The 21,284-nt window shown below is 37.8% G+C and overlaps 3 protein-coding genes across 3 annotated transcripts in view; 1 reads left to right on the forward strand and 2 right to left on the reverse strand.

Moving 5' to 3' along the window:
- LOC109504216 (uncharacterized) overlaps positions 1-21,284 on the forward strand; it is a gene marked incomplete at its 3' end in the record, with an annotated part of 514,465 nt that overhangs the window by 379,700 nt on the left and 113,481 nt on the right. The window lies entirely within an intron of this gene.
- LOC105187178 (ornithine decarboxylase 2) lies at positions 46-5,769 on the reverse strand. Its single transcript, XM_011147843.3, has 8 exons — positions 5,527-5,769; positions 2,628-2,952; positions 2,441-2,517; positions 1,999-2,171; positions 1,591-1,891; positions 670-909; positions 378-586; positions 46-291 (listed from the first exon to the last, which is right to left on the reverse strand). Exons 2-8 carry the CDS (start codon positions 2,809-2,811, stop codon positions 258-260), a joined length of 1,218 nt encoding a protein of 405 aa, XP_011146145.1. The 5' UTR covers positions 2,812-2,952; positions 5,527-5,769; the 3' UTR covers positions 46-257.
- LOC105187169 (ornithine decarboxylase 2) lies at positions 13,512-18,486 on the reverse strand. The gene is made up of 8 exons (XM_011147819.3): positions 18,276-18,486; positions 16,389-16,682; positions 16,194-16,270; positions 15,752-15,924; positions 15,344-15,644; positions 14,301-14,540; positions 14,004-14,212; positions 13,512-13,876 (listed from the first exon to the last, which is right to left on the reverse strand). The coding sequence occupies exons 2-8, from the start codon at positions 16,570-16,572 to the stop codon at positions 13,804-13,806; spliced, it is 1,257 nt and encodes a 418-aa protein (XP_011146121.2). The 5' UTR covers positions 16,573-16,682; positions 18,276-18,486; the 3' UTR covers positions 13,512-13,803.

A 21,284-nucleotide genomic window follows, 5' to 3' on the forward strand; every position in this document is an offset into this window, starting at 1 on the left:
TTAATTACTATATATAAACGTGCATCTGTATTTATATAAGTATCGTGCAAATAGCGAATGCGCTATTTATATGCTCCGATTTATTCACATCAACGACAGAGAATCGAATTTACACAAATTTATAAAAGATTCTGCCTTAATTTTGCTTTCTCTTTTCCTTCGAGAAAAACTTGCATGTCAACTTCGTTGAAAATTGTCGTTCCGCTTTCCAATTGAGTCGTGCAGCTCATCGGATCCGCGTCAAGCAGAAGAGACCCTCACACGAGATTAATTCGCGCCCTAAAATCCTCCCTGCGAACATAGACACGAGTTCAAAGTATCGCTGCCTTTTCCTCATAAAAAGTGTACAGTTCGTTTCTTCAGACGACTCAACTGACCATTGACTCTTCCTCACGATCGGAATCACAACCGGAATCTCAAATCCGTTGAACGTAGTGGAGAGAGATATAGCGTAAGCGCCCATGTCCTTCCAGATCAACCAATCGCCGATGTTAAGTTCGGGCAGCAACATATCCTTCACAATTAAATCGTACGAGTGGAGAGTTGAACCCCACACGCACGAGCTGAACTTCTCGCTGCTCACTGGCTGCGCATAATGAATTAATAACAATGCCTTAAGTCACAATAGAGAGTCTCTTGGCGAGGAAAATGGAAAGTAGCGGAGTTTACCTCGGATAGCAATTGTGGGACTCTCGCCTGCAAGTCCAACAGCTCCTCTGTGAAGCCATTGAACACCCCGCAGTTTATATAGTACATTCTCATCGTTTCACCGTCCTTCAGGATCATTCGCTTCGAGTGCAGATACGAGGCCAGAGTGAAGCTCGAAGCTACGTAGTAAGTTCCCGGCTCACTGATCACTCTAATGGATGGATCGACATCTTGTATCGCCTTGTTCACAACACTCGCAATCTGAGGAAGTCACGAAGAAGTGTGTAACGCGCGGTGTGTAAACAAACAGTGAACGAGAAATAAATATCTTGATGATGTCTGAAAATTCCAACTCGTCTTTGCGACCACGAATGTCGCGAGTGAACTCGCAGTTGATCTGCCCTGAACGCAAATTTGAGGAACCGTTACGTTTGGTTCTCTAATATCTCTTCATTTTCGTTTCTAAACAATATTAAATGAGAAACGACTGTATCGCACTAACGATATCTAGAAAATTGGACGTTCCTCGCGATTACAAACTCTGCGATTACAAATTCTGCGAATAAAATTCACTATCAATGGCTTTTGGTTATAAGAATTGAGAAGCGGATTCGTTTAATTTTTTTACATCTCACCCCTTCCGCCCCTCGGTTTTTTCTTCAATTCTAGAAGAAGTCAACAAGAGAAAGACAGTCGATGCAAGATGTCAGTCACAAATTTCACTTGCTCGGTCGTTAATATGAATTTTATTTTCACGACTGAGTGCATTTCGCGCAACTGAGATTTTGCGTCGAGTCTTAGTCTAGTTTTTTTCTTCTTGATAGTTGGTAGTGCATCAAGAGGTTCCAATCTTTCAGATTTAAATCTCCATCGTGCTCGAGTATCACGATTTAGTATTTTTAAATCGAAATATTATAAAATATGATAGATTTGTGTGTACACCTCGTCGATGTTCGTTCCGCTCTCGCCCGGGAAGCCGCCGCCGATGTCGATCAGCTGCACATCGTCGCAACCGATGCTTTTGGAGACAATGATTAACTGTTTGCACATCGTGATCCCTCGGCTGTAAGCCTCCGGCTCGCAGCACGGGCTGCCAACGTGGAAGCTGAAGCCGTGTAAATTCAGACCGAGGTCCTTCGTAAGCTGTATCAAGCGCACAGCTTCCTCGTGCGACTCGCAGCCGAATTTCATGCCCAACACCACCGGCGTGTTTTTCGAGTCGCAGCGTATACGTATGACGATTCTGTCGCACAAAAACCGATCATTCGCGCGATAAAAGTGGAGCAACAGGAATAAAAAAAAGCAAATACTCGTTACCGCCGCTCTGTCGGACAGTCGAGAGCCACTCACTTAGCTTCAGGAAAGAAATCCTTGATCTTGAACAGTTCGTATTCGCTGTCCACCGTCATCTGCTTGACGTCCACTTTCTTCGCGTAGATTATATGAGATGGATATTTCGCCGGGTGTGCGAAAATAATGCGATCGCCGTGCACCCCATGTTGCATCACCTGTTTTATCTCTTGCTGTTTACAAATATAATTTGCATCTTAGTAGGCTTAGTAGGAAAAAAGATTGGTTATTGAACGTGACAGCAAACGAGTCAAGCGCGCATCGGATGGAGGCGACAGAATTTCTGGCTTTTATGAATTAAATTTGGTCTGTCAGAAGGAAATTCTGCCTCCTTCATCCCTCATTCTCGTTCGATTCGTTAATTATCACGACAATTCGGGCGATCTCATTCCACTGCGTGGAGTTATTTGCCAGTCGCGGAGGTAAACGGAAAAATGTATACCTTGGATGCGCAGTCGAAGCAAGCATCCAGAGCCGCCAGAACTTTTATCACCGTCGGATCCGAATTGCTTTTAATCGCTGGGAAAAAGAGAGAAGAGTGATATCAGTACTTTGCGAATTTCTCAATATCGGTATGCATTGATAAAAAATGATGAAACAAAATGAGCGTAACGAGCAAGAGGAGATACCGAAGTGTGGGACGACTCTGGGCATCTTTGCGATCCATTCGTCGTGTTTCGCGATCACTTTACCGATGTCCGCGATGTAAAAGGCCTTTTCTCGATGCTCTGTGCTGGTTATGTTTTGTATTATGTCCATATCGTCCACCGAGTCGTCGAAAACCCTTATTTCATTCATGTTAAACCGCGCCATGTCGTGCCGTTCGTGCGCAACTCAGCGAAATCCTCGAAAAAACGAAAAGGAGAGAACAAAAACGAACGAACAAATGAACGAATGAATGGATGTCGGATAGACGAACAGACGAACGGACGAGCGGACGGGCGGATGTGGCCTCTGAAAAAAAGAACAAATATTTATTATACATATAGCACAAGTTATATTTCGAAAATATTGATAAAACGATATACGGTCACTGTTTTTTGTGCTGCCACACGTGTTATTTGATTTTATTAAATTTCAAGATCGCGAGTAAACTTTGGTTACGAAAATAAACGGATTGATAGCCATTTTCATCGCCAATGTCAGTCGCTTCGTTTTATAAGCCGCTTGGTGTTCGCCATTCGTCTAACCGTAGCCGCCGGCACCACAGAGGCCATCGTTGTTAATTAATGCAGTGCTCGGAATTACTTTCACTTTTCAGGCGATTTTCGGGAGTTTTTCTTCACTTATTTCCGCTTAGCTTCCGCTTACTGCACGTTCTACCTACATCATAGATTTAACAATCGCGCTCTCCGTTGCTCTCGGAAACGTTGACGAACTAAGAGGCGTTTATTAATAGCTATAAAATTAGCTGTAATTACAGCTATCAGTAAAATTCGGGAGGATAAGTTAGTTTAAAAATATAATATTTTTCAGATTCTTGTATACCCTCTGAGAATCGTTCAAATGTTAATTTTACTAGAGTGTCCAGATCAAAAAATAAATGTCGATAAGTACTACATTTCTAGCTTTACAAAAAGAATTGAAATTCAACTCTTTATACGTATTTTTAACTCCTGTACGCTGGAGTAATTACCAACATGTACAGACAATTGTACCGCCTTCATCAGATCTTGAAAGAGTACATGTACTTTTATGATAAAATATCGCACTAAGAATACACATTGATATTAAAAAATATCTAATTAATATAGGAAAGCAATTTGAGAAACTGGCTTCAAAGTAAGAAGTAATCTGCCGAAGTTAATTCAAAATGAAAATAGCAAAACTCAATTTAACTTGATCTAATCCAGACTTAGTACTATCTTAAGATATTATGGAATTATTTAACCGGTAAATAGTATTTTAAGATCGTATATTTTTAAGATCGTATTTTATATATAACTTTGAATATTAGACCGTCGTCTTTTACTTTCATGATATGGCGTATTTATCAGCACTCGACATGTTACAAATAAACGAGCGGAATATTTCACTTTAACCACTACTACTAAATATTTACTAAAACAAAATAATATATATATATATATCTTTAGATTATGTAAAGTATATCAAGTTACATAAAAAGTACCGTAAGCTGAGAATAAAATGTAATGTTGAAGAAAAGATACATCAATCATATTCAATTTTAAAAGAAAGAAAACTCTGATGAATAAGAACATAGCGCGAGTTTAATTATAATACTTTTTTTTTCTGGGAAGATATAATTGTTTTCAAAACTTCACCATTAGGGCATAGACAGTGAAGTAATCGTACGAACTGCACACGGCATCATAAGTATAAAATAGGATCGTTATGTATGACATAATTAGTTATACCGGCCTTGCAGATAAAGAGGTCTTCCACTTATGTTTTTACCAACATTCGACATGTCACAAATAAACAAGTGGAATATTTCACTACTACTACTAAATAATTACTAAAACAAAATAATATACATATGTCCTTGGATTATGTAAAGTATGTCAAGTTACATAAAATGCACCGTAAACTGAGAATAAAATGTAATGTTTAAGAAAAAATACATCAATTATATTCAATTTTAAAAGAAAGAAAACTCTGACAAATAAGAACATCGCGCGAGTTTAATCATAATACTTTTTTTTTTGAGAAGATATAATTGTTTACAAAACTTCACTGTACTTGACTAATATCGAAGAAAATAGTTATACGATAATACCTTGAGAAACAGATTTGTGTAAGGAAGTAAGGAAATCTTTAGAGATTTTGCAGATATGAATATACGAGTATTTTCATTTCTGCAACCAAACTTGTCTGGTTAACTTGGCCAGAAAATACATTTAATCAAACTTGACTGATTGTTTTAATCAGAATTTCGAATGTTATTCATATTTTACCAAACAATCTGGTTGGTACAATCAGATTTCAAATTAATCTAACCAATTACTTTTTTCCATGTACAAGACGAATACGCTGAAATAAACGCATTACAGTATTTTAATGCGTCTATTCTATTCTATAGGCATGCGATTCAACTAGTTATTGTTACCTCAACGCCCACATTATTTTCACGCATGATAACGTACATAATTTTCCCGTGTGCTTTATTCTGTCTGTATCGCTTCTAATCGCTTACAGTAGTTCTTAAAAAAAGTAGATTCTCGCACAGACGATGTGCGCGCGACGACGTGCATATGGAAAAAAACGACGGGAAATAAGAATGAAGAAATAAGAAAGAAAGGAATTAAAGGGAAGAAAGTTATAACTTAGAGTTATAATTTAGTTATAACTTAGAGTTATAACTTAAAGTTAATGATAAAAAAGGAAAAAAAGAATATGAAAGCCAAAATATACACTATGGTGGGATTTTACGGCTTATTAAATCCAATGATGAGAATAATGATTGAAGAGTGAAAATTTGATAACGATCGAGTGGAAGAAATATGAAAAATATAAATCAGAGCGAGAGAGAGTATGAGTAGTAAAGTATCAAAGAGATTAGTTTACTTATCGCACGTCGCCTGGACCAGCCGAATCTGTAAATTCTACTGCTGTGGAAATATTTTCAACGATGCACCATCATTTATACAAACAAATCTAACGGAAAAGTGTTCCACTTTACGCGAACGGAAGCCTCTTATATATTCTTCTGTTTCACGTTCCCCACTCCGAAACAAGTATTCGCGTTTTATCTCAGCTCATTGTCGTCAAGATTAGCATTTCTGTTGACACCTACCGTGAAATAGAATTTTTATCAACTCATGTCTCACCAGCAATTCATAATATTGAACGAATGGTAACTTGCAAATTCTTTTCTCTCTCTCTCTCTCTCTCTCTCTCCCATCCCTTCTCTCGCTTTCTCTATTTCTTTTGAGATCAAATCCATTAATTTTAATTGATTAATCCATTTTTAATTAATCCATTACAATAATCAGGCAGTAACTTGATACTTTCTCTATTCAAGAATTAGAATCCACCGAGAATTAAGCGGAGAGAATAAGATTTTGTCACTTGTTTTTTATTATTTCATTTAATGTAATAAACAAATAAATAAAAATAAATAAGACGAATTGTGAATTTTCCGACGGTATTGAAGTAAAGTTTCGATGCAAGAAAATTTGTCGGCAGCTAACCAATGGTTTCCGAACTAACAAAGAATTAGAATTAAGAATTTTAAGATCACATACGATGTTACATTTAATGTGAGGCTCTCGCGGTTATAAACGGCGAGCAGGTAGCGTTAAATGAGTTCTTTGACGATCTAATATTTAATTCACGAGCTGATAAGCTTAATTGAATTCTCGCAGGATGCTCACAGCATAGTGAAAAAGTGTCTCATTTTTGCCTCGCGCTTATCAGCGTGAATAATTGTATTAGGTGTGTGAATTAATTCGGTCCATCTGGCAGTCGATTGCTGTACTATGTAATTTTCTAACCTCTAATGTCTGCAAAAGACTTTATCTTTTAGTTTTGATATCTGAGGCAATAATATTCAGTTGATAAACGTTTGGGTTTGTAACAATAACATCGTGTTTTTCTGATTCGAAAATGTCGAAATTCGAGCCAAAAAAGCATCATTTCCGGGAAGTTCTCATTTTCTGTGCTCATTTGAAGAAAACAATCGCTGAAGCTCATCGAATGCTCGTAGAAGCTTATGGTGAAAGTGCTGCCACCGATAAATGATGCAAAGGTTTCGACGTTCCAAAAGTGGTGATTTCAATGTCGATGACAAACCTCGTCCAGGTCAGCCGAAGAAGTTCGAGGACCAGAAATTGCAGGCACTAATCGATGAAGATCCGTGTCAATCGCAACATGAGCTCGCGCAATTGTTGAATGTTGATCGATCAACAATTTCTGTGCGTTTGGCAGCCATGGGAAAGATTTACAAAGAAGGAAGATGGGTGCCATACAAATTGAAAGAAAGAGACATTGAGAAGCGAAAAGCCATGTCTGAAATCTTGCTTGCCAGGCAAAAAAGAAAAGCATTTTTTGCATCGTATTGTGACTGGAGACGAAAAGTGGATATATTTCGATAAGATAATCCCAAACGAGGAAAATCCATCAGTGACCCAGGAAAACTATTCACATCGATACCAAAGCGGAATATTCACGTCAAGAAAATAATGCTCTGTATATGGTGGGACCAGAAGGGTGTAGTGTATCATGAACTATTAAAACAGAGCCATATCATCACTGCCGAACTTTACCAACAACAATTGATCCGTTTAAACAACATTGAAGAATGAAACATTGAAGAATGAGCGGCCGGAATATGCAAAGAGACACGACAAAATGATCTTCCAGCACAATAACGCTCGGCCACATGTTGGAAAGATTGTGAAGGCCACCTTGGAAGCACTTGGCTGGGACATTTTACCTATTTCAAGCTTCTCACTCCGAGGCAAATATTCGCGTTTTGTCCTAGTCTATGATGATGCAATTAGTATTGCATCAATATTTCCATAAATATCTATCGTGAAATGGAATTTTTACCAACTCATGCCTCACTAACAATTCATAATATTGAATGAGTGGTAATTTACGAAATCTTTGATGTGCTTTATATCGTACATCTCTTCCTCGTCCTCTCCCTCCTCTTCTCTCTCCCTTCTCCTCTCTCTCTCTCTCTCTCTCTCTCTCTCTCTCTCTCTCTCTCTCTCTTTCTATTCTTTTTGAAATGAAATCTGTCCAGTATAACGGATATTACAATAATTAAGGGGACTGGAGGGTCAGATTACTGAAAAATCGTGCTTATTTTTTGATAATATTTTGTGACGAACTGAATAGATATGTAAGAATGAAAATTTTTGATATATTTATATAACATATGAAGAGTAGAAACATTTTATTTATTAACAAATATTCATATAAATATACGTCCACTTAAATTTTAAACGCGTTTCTCTCGAAATTTTATTGTTCAACTTTTTGCAGTGATTTCTCCGAAACTGAGCTTCGTATCGATTTGAAATTTTAGAGCAATATTTGTTCATCTGACTCTCAGGTGCACCATGGACAACTCCGTCAAAATATTTCATTTCGAGATATTAATTTTTTATTATAGAATTATAAAAGAACTGAAAGTTTTGAATTTTTTTCTAATAATAGCCGCCATTTGTTAATTTTGTTTGATTTTTTCATAGTGCTTCACTGAATAATAATAAGCCTCCTTAAGATTTCTAACCAAAATTCGCTCTGATCGGACCACCGAGAGCCAAGATATTACTGCAAAAACGACAACTTGAAAAAAAAGGGAGAGTATATTTCAGCTACATATATCGTATATTTATATGAGTATTTGTTAATAAACAAAATTTTTCTACTCTTTACATGTTGTAAAGATATACCTAAAATTTTCATTCTTACACATTTATTCAGTTCATTGCAAAATATTGTCAAAAACAAACATGATTTTTCAGCAATCTGACCCTTCAGTCTCCTTAAGCGCCAACTTGCTTTCTCTTTTCAAGAATTAAAGTCCGCCGAAAATTAAACGGAGAGAATAAGATTCTGTTACTTGTCCTTTATTATTTTATTTGATGTACAAATGAGATGAATTGCCAAATGGTATTGAGATAAGATTTCGAAAATTAGTCGGCAAACTACTATTTCCCAACTAACGAAGGATTAGAATCATAAATATGTATTAAGATCACGTATGATACCACATTAGTATATATAATGTGAAATTCTTGTACTCATAAATGACGAGCAGATAACGCTAAATGACCAGTTTCTTGACGATCTTATGTAATGCACGAGCTGATAAGTTTAATTGATTTTTCGCACGATGCGTCACGACGTAAGAAAAAAGTGTCTCACTTTTTCCTTGCACTTATGATCGTGAATAACTGCATTTCCTGGTTCTAATAATCGATATTTTGCGTAACCTTTTAAAATATTCTTTCAATTTCTCGCGGTAGATTTTTACTTAAAACTGATGACAATTCAACTCATTATAGATAGCTGTGGCTACAAATCTTTATTAGAGATATTTTGAAAGGTGGTATGTCATTTCAAAACTTGCACATTTCTATAAATAATTTGATACACGTTGTGTACATTCGTAAACATAATCACACTTTTTAGTACGATTGGAAATGGAAAGTGCTAAAAAGCATTTATTATTTTACTGCTTTGGTTCGAAGAAAACGACTGCCGGAACTCACCGATTCGTTCAGGTCGAATAACGCTGTCTAACATATCTCGCTTACATGCTCGCATTCACTGCTAATTAATATAAAATACATAAAATAAAATATTTATATTGTCGTACACGTAGACGTAGATGCGGACAATACCTAAAAATGATTATGTACGTATGTACGTATATACGTAAGTATATATATTTATTTTATATCCTCTCTCTTTCTCTCTCTCTCTCTCTCTCTCGCTCTCACTCCTCTCTCTCACTTTCTCTCCCCTGCACATTTTGTCCTATATTGTTTCTATAGCATATCCCCCGCTTACACGCTCGCATTCGCTGCTGTCTGCTTGTTCAGCGCTCTCGTAGCGCCTCTGATGTCGGAAAAGTGAGATGCACATATCCTCACTCTTATGCGTCCGAAGTTTCTTACTTTCTTACTGAATCGAAATTTTCCGTGATTCGGACTTTTATTTTAAAATACCTCCACTTAGAGACAACGTACACAAAAATCACAAGAACATTTTGCTTCCTATTTTTTAAGACCGAATCGATTGGGACTAAAAAAACCTCGATTGGTTCAGCCATAGCTGAGATATGAATAACTCACTTCGTTTCAACTCGCAGTTTCGCGTATAATAGGCACGGTATGCCTCTTGATAACGAGAGAGAGAAAGAGACACAAAGAGAGAAAGGGAAGGAAGGGGGAGGGGAGGGAGAGGGAGAGGGAGATTGAGGAGAGAGAGAGAGAGAGAGAGAGAGGGAGAGAGAGAGAGAGCTTAAGATGGTCTTGAATAGAAATATTGAAATTTTGAATAGAAATGTCGAAATTTTCATTGATTATACGGCTACGCGTTACTATGCAGAAAATATGTCATAGAATTTCAAATATGTATGTGCTTAATACATCGTATGTTAGAGTCGGATATTATCGAACTTATATTACACTCCAAGGATTATTTTTGATTTATGATATTTATTCTAAACTTTAATATGATTAAGCTAAAATGGCTTGTAGTGTTCTAATATAATAAAAAAATAAAGATTGAATCATAAAGAAATTAAAGAATGGCTCGATGAGTAGATTGTTTCGAAGGACAAATATTTTTTATTGCGGAATTCATTTGTTGCTAAACAAGCGGGTAAAAGTTATAGTTAGCGATGGAAAATATTTGGAATAAAATATAATTTTACGTCTCTTTAAAATAAGTGTTTTTTTCTTGCAAACAAATCCCTCAAAATTAACCGGAACACTTAATAAATCGTAAAGCAAATTTTTAATCTACATGAATATCTACATCTATATGAAAGCGGATTGAGACAAACATTAAAGTCCCATACACGTTTTGTGCTATTCGTAATAATTATCGAGTTATTTATTATAAAAATCTGACAAATGAACGTGCACCGAAATGGTAATGGAGGAGCATTACAACCGCTCGAGCTATAGCGGCTCAGTCGATCAAGCAACTATCGCCGGCGCGGTAAGGGGAAGGACAATATGACGCTGCTCGTGCTTTTACCTGGCCGCTCATACAACGTCTCGCTGCACCGCGCCTAAGCTCGTATCGATATGGTCGCTAAATATTCGTGATTATAATTACGAGATTATTTTTTGAGACAGCAGAAATAACTAGTATTGAAACCATGAAAAGTTCTGTGATAAAAAATCGAAAAATCTTTCGATTTTTTTTCTTTTTTAAATCTTTCGATTCTTTTTTATCAAAATCTTTCGATTTATCTTAATCGCAGAGCTGTTTACAGTTGTGATATGAACTATTCTTCTAAATGTTCTTTCATAAAATGGCCTCATAATTGCGAATATTTAGCGACTATTTAGCTATTTAATGATAGATGCGAGTTTAAGCGCACTTAATCATTTTGCGTTATCTTTGAGCCATTATTCGATGTTTCAAAGGATGTAGCGGCCGGTGCGTTGTCCTTCCCTTCATCGCTCTTATCTCACCCCACCTTGCATAAACTCGTGTCATTGTGTGGCCGCCAAGTATTCGCAATTACAATTACAAGGTCATTTTATGAGACAGCAGTAATAGCTCCTTAAAATCGTAAAAAGCCCTGTGATAAAAAAAAATTGAAAGACCTTGATGAAAAAAATCGGAAGATCTTCGGATTTGTTTTTTACCGCGAAGCTTTTTACGGTTTCAATATGAGCTATTTGTACTGTTTCATAAAATGACCTCATTATTGTAATCACAAATGCTTAGCGACCACACATATCGATGCAGCGGCGGGTTATCCTTCCCCTCGCTGGCAACAATTACTCGAACGACTGGACTGCGCTACGAGAATTGTTCAAATGCTTCTCCCCTACTATTTCAACGTGCGCTCATTCATCCGATTTCTGCAATTAATAACTTGATAATTATTGTGAATGCTGCGAGACGGTATGGGACTTTTTTGTTCCCCTTAATCCGTTCTACACTACCACAAACTGTGGCATACTGCATCCTCCATGTCCTAGCTTGCTGATCCAGAATCCTGGTGCTGGCTATACCGTTATGACACTACCATAATTTACAGCAATGATGTTCGCGCGCGCGCGTGTGTGTGTATATGTGGATACGATCTCACTGAGAAAAATATATTAATACTAATATTATTAAATGCACAAATATCAATCATTAGTAGTGACTTCACTAATTTCACTAGGCTTGATATTATCAAGAAAACAACTCTGAATAATTTGCAAAAAATTTCAGCTGTTGCACATTATTTATTACCAAGTTAGGAATAATTAAACACTGTGTGTGTATGCGCGTGTGCTATCGCAAAATTATTTTGGGAAAAGCTCACGTAACACGTAGCAGCAAGGCAATGTTTAGTACGATGCAATAATTAGCGAGCAACGTCGCATGACAAAAAGCGACAGTTATAGGAAAATTCAATGTAAAATATATCGCGCATAATGTGGCAACACCGGTACGACTGTCCTCGATGAATCCGACGAGTTTATCATGTGTATAGTATTTAATAATCGACACTGTCGACATGCAGCCTTCGTTCACTCCTCCGCAAGTCGCTCGTCCTCTTTCCGTCGCAATCCCTCTGACGCCTTCTTCTTTCGAGGTGATACATCGCGCGATGTCGCACCGCGTTTCGTGCGGCGGATGCGCGCGAAGCAAACCGACGTCATTTTATTACTGAATATGCAATGGTCTCACAATGTTTGTCAAGCAACATAATTCGCATGGTGCAGCTGGCGGTTATAGTTGACTCAGCAATAGAATAATATACACCCAATATTGGCAAATATTTTGTCACTCTCGTCTGTTTCTGCGGCCTGCCGATGTCTCATGATTATAGTCGTTCGCGAAGGAATATAAGTTAATTAACGCAATTAAGATATTTCTTCAAGGAAAACGACTTAATAAGTCCGGTCTGTTTGATAAAGTAGTTTCGTTGAGAGGCTCGTGGCGGAAAAGGTTACACGCTACAAAGTAACGGGATTTTGATTCTATATACACTGCTCAAAAGAATTATGACATAAATAATTTATTGCCGAAAATTGGCCAACTTTGACTGGCGATTACTTTGCGAAAAATTATTGTAGACTATGATATTTTTTTTTCAAAATGAAGCTTGAAGTCTCTACTTTAAGAATGTATCTCCATTTTTTGCATGCGATGCACCTCTACTCCTGTAACCCCTGACATCTGAGGGCATGTTTGGTATACTGAAAATTGCAAAGTTTGACGGAATGCATGGACGTGGACAATTTTTTTTCAGGGACGCCGTTTGCATCGTCATAAAGTTCAAATCTTCCCCTTCAATTTGAAAAAAAATGGAGTCGTTACAATTTTTTTCGCAAAATTACAGCCCTTCAAAAATATCGTTGTGAAGGAAACACGAGATATTGAAGACGCACCTACACGCACACATACACACACATACACACACACGCGCGCACCCACGTGCACAGAAAGGAGGGTTTGGAGTCAATAATTACTGTGGAAGTGACGAACCACGGGATCCTTATCTCTTTTGTCACGGACACACACATATGTGTGCACACTTGGCCCGAAGGCTAAAAATAATGATACTTTTGAAGGGCTTTGCGAAAAAAAAAGTGTAGCGACTCCATTTTTTTTTCAAATTGAAGGGGAAGATTTGAACTTCATGACGATGCGAACGGTGTCTCCGAAAAAAAATTGTCCACGTCCGTGTATTCCGTCAAACTTTGCAATTTTCAGTATACCAAACATGCCCTCAGATGTCAGTCAGGGGTTACAGGGGTAGGGGTGCATTGTATGCAAAAAATGGAGATTCATTCTTAAAGTAGAGACTTCAAACTTCATTTTGAAAAAAAAGTTATTAGTCTACAATAATTTTTCGCGAAGTAATCGCCAGTCAAATTTGGCCAATCTTCGGCAATATATTATCTATGCCGTAATTCTTTTGAGCAGTGTATTAACATGCATTTGTGTTTACAGATGTATCGCGCAGACAGCGAATGCGCATTTGTAGATTCCGATTTACTCATACCAATATCAGGAAATCGAATTTACGCAAATATGTAGCAGATTCTACTTCGGTTTCGCTTTTTTTTTTCTTTGAGAAAACTTGCATACCAATTTCGTTGAAAATTGTCATTCCGCCTTCCAATTAAGTCGTGCAGCTCATCAAATCTGCGTCGAACAGAAGAGACCTTCACGTTCGATTAATCCGCGTGAGGGTCTCTTCTCAAAATTCTCCCTGCGAACATAGACAAATTATTAAAGTCATAGCGATTGAGTTCGAAGTTACAGATCGTGCGCAAAAGTATTACTGCCTTTTTCTTACAAAACTCATATAGTTCGTTTCTTCAGGCGACTTAACTGACCATTGACTCTTCCTGATGATCGGAACCACAACCGGAATCGGAAAGCCATTGAATGTGGAGGCGAGAGCTATAGAATATGCACCCATGTCCTTCCAAACCAACCAATCGCCGATATGAAGTTCAGGCAGCAACACGTCCTTGACGATTAAATCGTACGAATCGGCAGTCGGACCCCACAAGCTCGAGCAGAACTTCTCGTTGCTCATTGGCTGCGCACGGCGCGATGAATTAATAACAATATCTTAAGTCACAATGGAGAGCCTCTTGGCGAGGAAAATGGAAAGTAACGGAGTTTACCTCGGATAGCAATTGTGGGACTCTCGCTCTTAAGCCCAACAGCTCGTCTATGAAGCTATTGAACACCCCGCAGTTCATGTAGTACATTCTTATCATTTTACTGCCCTTCAGGATCACTCGCTTCGAGTGCAGATACGAGGCCAGAGTGAAGCTCGAAGCTACGTAGTAACTTCCCGGCTCACTGATCACTTTTATGGCCGGGTCGACATCCCGTATCGCCTCGTTGATAATACTCGCGAACTGAGGAAGTCACGAGGAAGTGTGTGACGCGCGGTGTGTAAACAAATAGTGAATGAGTAATATGCGTTAATGAAATCTGAAAATTCAAGTTTGTCTTTGCGACTGTCGCAAGTGAATTTGCAACTGATCTGCCCCGATTGCGAATTTAACCGGGATGTTTCGTATAATTTTCTAGCGCCCGTTCGTTTTCGTATCTTAATAAACGATTAATGAAAAATGTGTACGTGAATAACAATATCTGAAAAATTGGGCCTTTCTCCGCGATTACGAATGTCGCGAATAATTTTGCAATTATTCTTCTCTAATTGTGAATATGGAGGATTCGTTTCATTTTCCGGTATCACTTCATCTTGGTCTCTAAAATGAGAAACTTATACGACTAGTAATATCTAGAAAATTGGGCGCGATTACGAACTTTGCGAATAAATTCGCTATTAATGATTTTTGGTTATAAAAATTGAGAAGCCGATTCGTCTAATTTTCTTACATCTCTCTCTGTTCTGTCCCTCGATTTTATCTTCATTTCCGGAGCAGTCAACAAGAAGACAGCCAACGCAAGACGTCAGTTACAAATTTCAATTACTCGGTCGTTAATATAAATTTTATTTTCACGACCAAGTTGATTTCGCGCAACTGAGATTTTACGTCGACTTTTACTCTAGCTTTTTTCTTCTTGATAATTGATAGTGCAAGAGGTTCCAATCTTTCAGATTTAAATCTTCATCGTACTCGAGTGTCACGATTTAGTATTTTTAAATCGAAATATGATAAAATATGATAGATTTGAGATATTGTGTGTACACCTCGTCGATGTTCGTTCCGCACTCGCCCGGGAAGCCGCCACCGATGTCGATCAGCTGCACGCCCTCGCAGCCGATGCTTTTGGAGACAGTAATTAACTGTTTGCACATCGCGATCCCTCGGCCATAAGCCTCCGGCTCAACGCACGGACTGCCGACGTGAAAGCTGAAGCCGTGCAAATTCAAGCCAAGGTCCTTCGTAAGCTGTATCAAACGTACAGTCTCCTCGTTCGGGTCGGATCCGAATTTCATGCCCAACACCACCGGCGTGTTTTTCGAGTCGCAGCGTATACGTATGACAATCCTGTGCACAAAAACCGATCACTCGCGTAACAAAAGTGGAGCAACAGGAATAACAAAAAAGCAAATGCTCGTTACCACCGTTCGGTCGGACAGTCGAGAGTCACTCACTTAGCTTCGGGAAAGAAATCCTTGATCTTGAACAGTTCGTATTCGCTGTCCACCGTCATCTGCTTGACGTCCACTTTCTTCGCATAGATTATGTGAGATGGATATTTCGCCGGGTGTGCGAAAATAATGCGATCGCCGTGCACCCCATGTTGCATCACCTGTTTTATCTCTTGCTGTTTACAAATATAATTTGCATCTTAGTAGGCTTAGTAGGAAAAAAGATTGGTTATTGAACGTGACAGCGAACGAGTCAAGCGCGCATCGGATGGAGGCGACAGAATTTCTGGCTTTTATGAATTAAATTTGGTCTGTCAGAAGGAAATTCTGCCTCCTTCATCCCTCATTCTCGTTCGATTCGTTCATTGTCACGACAATTCGGACGGTCTCATTCCACTGTGTGGAGTTATTTGCCAGTCGCGGAGGTAAACGGAAAAATTTATACCTCGGACGCGCAGTCGAAGCAAGCATCCAGAGCCGCCAGGACTTTAATCACCGTCGGATCCGGATTGCATTTAATCGCTGGAAATGATAAAAGAGAGAAGAGCGATATCAGTGCTTTGCGACTTTATCAATGGCACCGGTGTGCATCGACAAAAAATGATGAAACGAAGTGAGCGTAACGAGCAAGAGGAGATACCGAAGTGTGGGACGACTCTGGGCATCTTTGCGATCCATTCGTCGTGTTTCGCGATCACTTTACCGATGTCCGCGATGTAAAAAGCCTTCTCTCGATGCTCCGTGCTGGTTATGTTTTGTATTATGTCCATATCGTCCATTGAGTCTTCGTATATCTTTATCCCGCTCGCGTTAAACCACGCCATGTCGTGTCGCTCGTGCGCAACTCAGCGAAATCCTCAAAAAACGAAAAAGTGGAGACGGACGAATGAACGGACGTCGGATAGACGGACAGACGAACGGGCAAACGTAGCCTCTGAAAATAGTGCAAATATTTATTATACATACGGCACAGTTTATATCCCGGAAATATTGATAAAAACGATACGCCGTCGCTGTGTTTCGTGTACCACCACAATGTGTGTTATTTGATTTTATTAAGTTTCAAGATCGCGCGAGTAAACTTCGATTACGAAATTAAACGAATTGATAACCATTTTGGCTCTCATACGGGCGCTCACCAATTTTAGTCGCGTTTCATGAGCCGCTTGGTATTCGCCATTCACCTAACCGCAGCTGCCGACAGCCACCGTTGTTATTTAATGTAACGACCGTTCCGCCTTTTGTTCTATTCTTTTCTTCCGCTTCTTTACTATCGAATGTCGACGGTATTATCGTGACGATATTCGCGGACTACTAAAAACATGTATATACTTGTCCATGCGTATACTTGCACCGTGTACTACTGCCATTCGCATTCAAATGATAAAGACAATAATTGCCGATAATTGCACCACTTTATGTGACTACAATAAATTGCAAGGATAAGCTAGTTTGAAAATAAATGTCGATATGTACTACATTTCTAACTTTGCAGAAGGAATTCGACTTTTTATGTATGTTCTACACGTTAGTAATTATCAACATATGCAGACAATCGCATCGCCTTCATCAGATCTTAAAAGAGTACATGTTCTTTTGTGATGTAAAATATCGTACTAGGAATACATATTGATTAAAAAACAACAGATTAATGCAGGAAAATAATTCGGGAGACTGGCTACGAAGTAAGAAGTAATCTGCTCAGATACCGATCGAAGTTTATTCAAAATGAAGATTGCGAAATTTTATTTAACTTAATCTAATCTCGGCTTAAAGAACTTTCTTAAAACGCTATGGAATTATTTGAACGACTAAATAGCATTTTAGGATCGTATATTTCTAAGATCGTATTTTGCATATAAAATTTGACTTTGAATATTAGACCATCGCCTTTTTTTTTAATGAGACGGCGTTTATCAGTTAAGATCTGATGAAGCCGTTGCGATTGTTTGCATATGTTGATAATTACCAGCGTATAGAATTTAACATATATAAAAAGTCGAATTCCTTCCGCAAAGCTAAAAATGTAGCATATATCGACATTTATTTTCAAACTAGCTTATCCTCGCGAATTTACTATAATTGCAGTTATGTCAAGACTCGACATGTCACAAATAAATGAGCGAATACTTCGGTTTAACAATACCTACTGAAACAAAATGATATACGTCTTTAAATTATATAAAATACGTCAACTTGCATAAAATGCCCTGTAATAGAGAAGTAAAATGTGATGTCTAAGAACGAAGAGATAAGAATCTAGAGGGAGGGATTAAATAGGAAGAAGATACATGACATTCTTTAAAGCTGGAGATAAAAAAACATGAAAGCCAAAATATACACCATGACAAGATTTTTACGACTTTATTAAATCCAACAATGACTAGTGATTGAAGGGTGAAAAGTTAATAACGACCGAGCGGAAAAGATATATAAATCAGGACAAGAGAAAAAGAGAGAGAGAGAGAGAGAGAGAGAAAGAGAGAGAGTATGAAAGAGTAAAGCGTGAAAGGATTAGTTTACTTACTGCACGTCGTTTTGACAAGCTGAATCTGCAGCTTTAATTCCCGTGGAAGTATTTTCAACGATACACCATACATCAGTTGCACTAACAAATCTGACAGTAAAATGTTCTACGTTGCGCGAAAGAAATCGCCTTATATATTCTTCTGTTTCACGTTCCCCACTCCGAGACAAGTATTCGCGTTTTATCTCAGCTCATTGTCGTCAAGATTAGCATTTCTATTGACACCTACCGTGAAATAGAATTTTTATCAACTTATGTCTCACCAGCAATTCATAATATTGAACGAATGGTAACTTGTAAATTCTTCTCTCTCTCTCTCTCTCTCTCTCTCTCTCTCTCTCTCTCTCTCTCCCATCCCTTCTCTCGCTTTCTCTATTTCTTTTGAGATCAAATCCATTAATTTTAATTGATTAATCCATTTTTAATTAATCCATTACAATAATCAGGCAGTAACTTGATACTTTCTCTATTCAAGAATTAGAATCCACCGAGAATTAAGCGGAGAGAATAAGATTTTGTCATTTGTTCTTTATTATTTTATTTAATGAATTCAATCAATAAATAAATAAATAAAAATAAATAAGACGAATTGTGAATTTTCCGACGGTATTGAAGTAAAGTTTCGATGCAAGAAAATTTGTCGGCAGCTAACCAATGGTTTCCGAACCAACAAAGAATTAGCATTGGGAATTTTAAGATCACGATGTTATATTTAATGTGAGGTCCTCGCGGTCATAAACGGCGAGCAGATAGCGTTAAATGAGTTCTTTGACGACCTAATATTTAATTCACGAGCTGATAAGCTTAATTGAATTCTCGCAGGATGCTCACAGCATAGTGAAAAAGTGTCTCATTTTTGCCTCGCGCTTATCAGCGTGAATAATTGTATTAGGTGTGTGAATTAATTCGGTCCATCTGGCAGTCGATTGCTGTACTATGTAATTTTCTAACCTCTAATGTCTGCAAAAGACTTTATCTTTTAGTTTTGATATCTGAGGCAATAATATTCAGTTGATAAACGTTTGGGTTTGTAACAATAACATCGTGTTTATCTGATTCGAAAATGTCGAAATTTGAGCCAAAAAAGCATCATTTCCGGGAAGTTCTCATTTTCTGTTCTCATTTGAAGAAAACAATCGCTGAAGCTCATCGAATGCTCGTAGAAGCTTATGGTGAAAGTGCTGCCACCGATAAATGATGCAGAGAATAGTTTCGACGTTTCAAAAGTGATGATTTCAGTGTCGATGACAAACCTCGTCCAGATCAGCCGAAGAAGTTCGAGGACGAGGAATTGCAGGCGCTAGTCGATGAAAATCCGTGTCAATCGCAATATGAGCTCGCGCAATTGTTGAATGTTGATCGATCAACAATTTCTGTGCGTTTGGCAGCCATGGGAAAGATTTACAAAGAAGGAAAATGGGTGCCATACAAATTGAAAGAAAGAGACATCGAGAGGCGAAAAGCCATGTCTGAAATCTTGCTTGCCAGGCAAAAAAGAAAAGCATTTTTTGCATCGTATTGTGACTGGAGACGAAAAGTGGATATATTTCGATAAGATAATCCCAAACGAAGAAAATCCATTAGCGACCCAGGAAAACCATTCACATCGATACCAAAGCGGAATATTCACGTCAAGAAAATAATACTCTGTATATGGTGGGACCAGAAGGGTGTAGTGTATCATGAACTATTAAAACAGAGCCATATCATCACTGCCGAACTTTACCAACAACAATTGATCCGTTTAAACAACGCATTGAAGAATGAGCGGCCGGAATATGCAAAGAGACACGACAAAGTGATCTTCCAGCACGATAACGCTCGGCCACATGTTGGAAAGATTGTGAAGGCCATCTTGGAAGCACTTAACTGGGACGTTTTACCTCACCAGTCATATTCACCATCCGACCATCTCACCAGACATTGCTCCATCCGATTATCACTTGTTCAAATCGATAGCACACGGGCTTTCAGACCAGCACTTCAACAATTATGAAAAAATAGAGAAATGGCTCAATGAATAGATCGCTTCGAAGAACGAGTCGTTTTCCCCTCACGGAAAGCAACAACTGCCAGACAGATGGGAAAAATAATAGCAAGCGATGGCAAATGCTTTGATTAGTGTACTTTTTCATGTTTCTTCATACTAAAATTTTTTCTTGGAAGAAAAAAATGGACTAAATTAATTCACACACCTAATATTTCCTCGTTTTAATTATCAACTTTTTGCGTAACGTTCCATTATATTTTTTAAATTCCTCGCAGTGGATTTTCACTTAAATCTAACGCTATAAATAATGTTTTATAAATAATTTTTTATTAACGTACGTTTTATAATTTTCGAAAGTATTAAAGGTTTTTTTCATAAATTGATTATATATTTTATTTAACTATTAAAAGAAACATTGCTTTAATGCTGAAGTTAAAATTGACATTTTTTAAGACGTAAATCCTTTCGCTTGTAACGGTAGAATGAAAGTTTCACTCGTATGGATTAAGAGTTCACTTTACGATTTGAGTTAGACATTCATTTATTGCGAAACACAAAATACTCCATCTTGAGTGGCGGTATTTTCATCATTACTTCGAATGAATATAGCTTGGCGCCTTTGGTATGACTAACACAATATCCTAATCTCGTGATCTTAATCATCAGAGTTCCTTAAGTATTACAAATATTTCATGCCGTTAGCATTTACATACGAATTGTTTACATATGAATATCGTTTACTAACTGCCACGTAAGGAGAAATAATTAGGTCACGGTTACAACAATACACGCACATATAAAATACATTGCTTACTTATAATATTATAATAATAGTTTTGTATCATAGTAATAAATTTTCTTATTTATAATATTATAATAGAAGCATGATATATCATAAGTATATGCAAATAATTTATATGATAAGAAAACCGCGAATATTTCTGTCATTATCGGATCGTGTCTCTCTCTCTCTCGCTCTCGCTCTCTTTCTCTCTCTCTCTCTCTCTCTCTCTCTCTCT

The sequence above is a fragment of the Harpegnathos saltator genome, unplaced genomic scaffold (genome assembly GCF_003227715.2).
Source record: "Harpegnathos saltator strain DR-91 unplaced genomic scaffold, Hsal_v8.6 scaffold210, whole genome shotgun sequence".
NCBI lineage: Eukaryota > Metazoa > Arthropoda > Insecta > Hymenoptera > Formicidae > Harpegnathos > Harpegnathos saltator.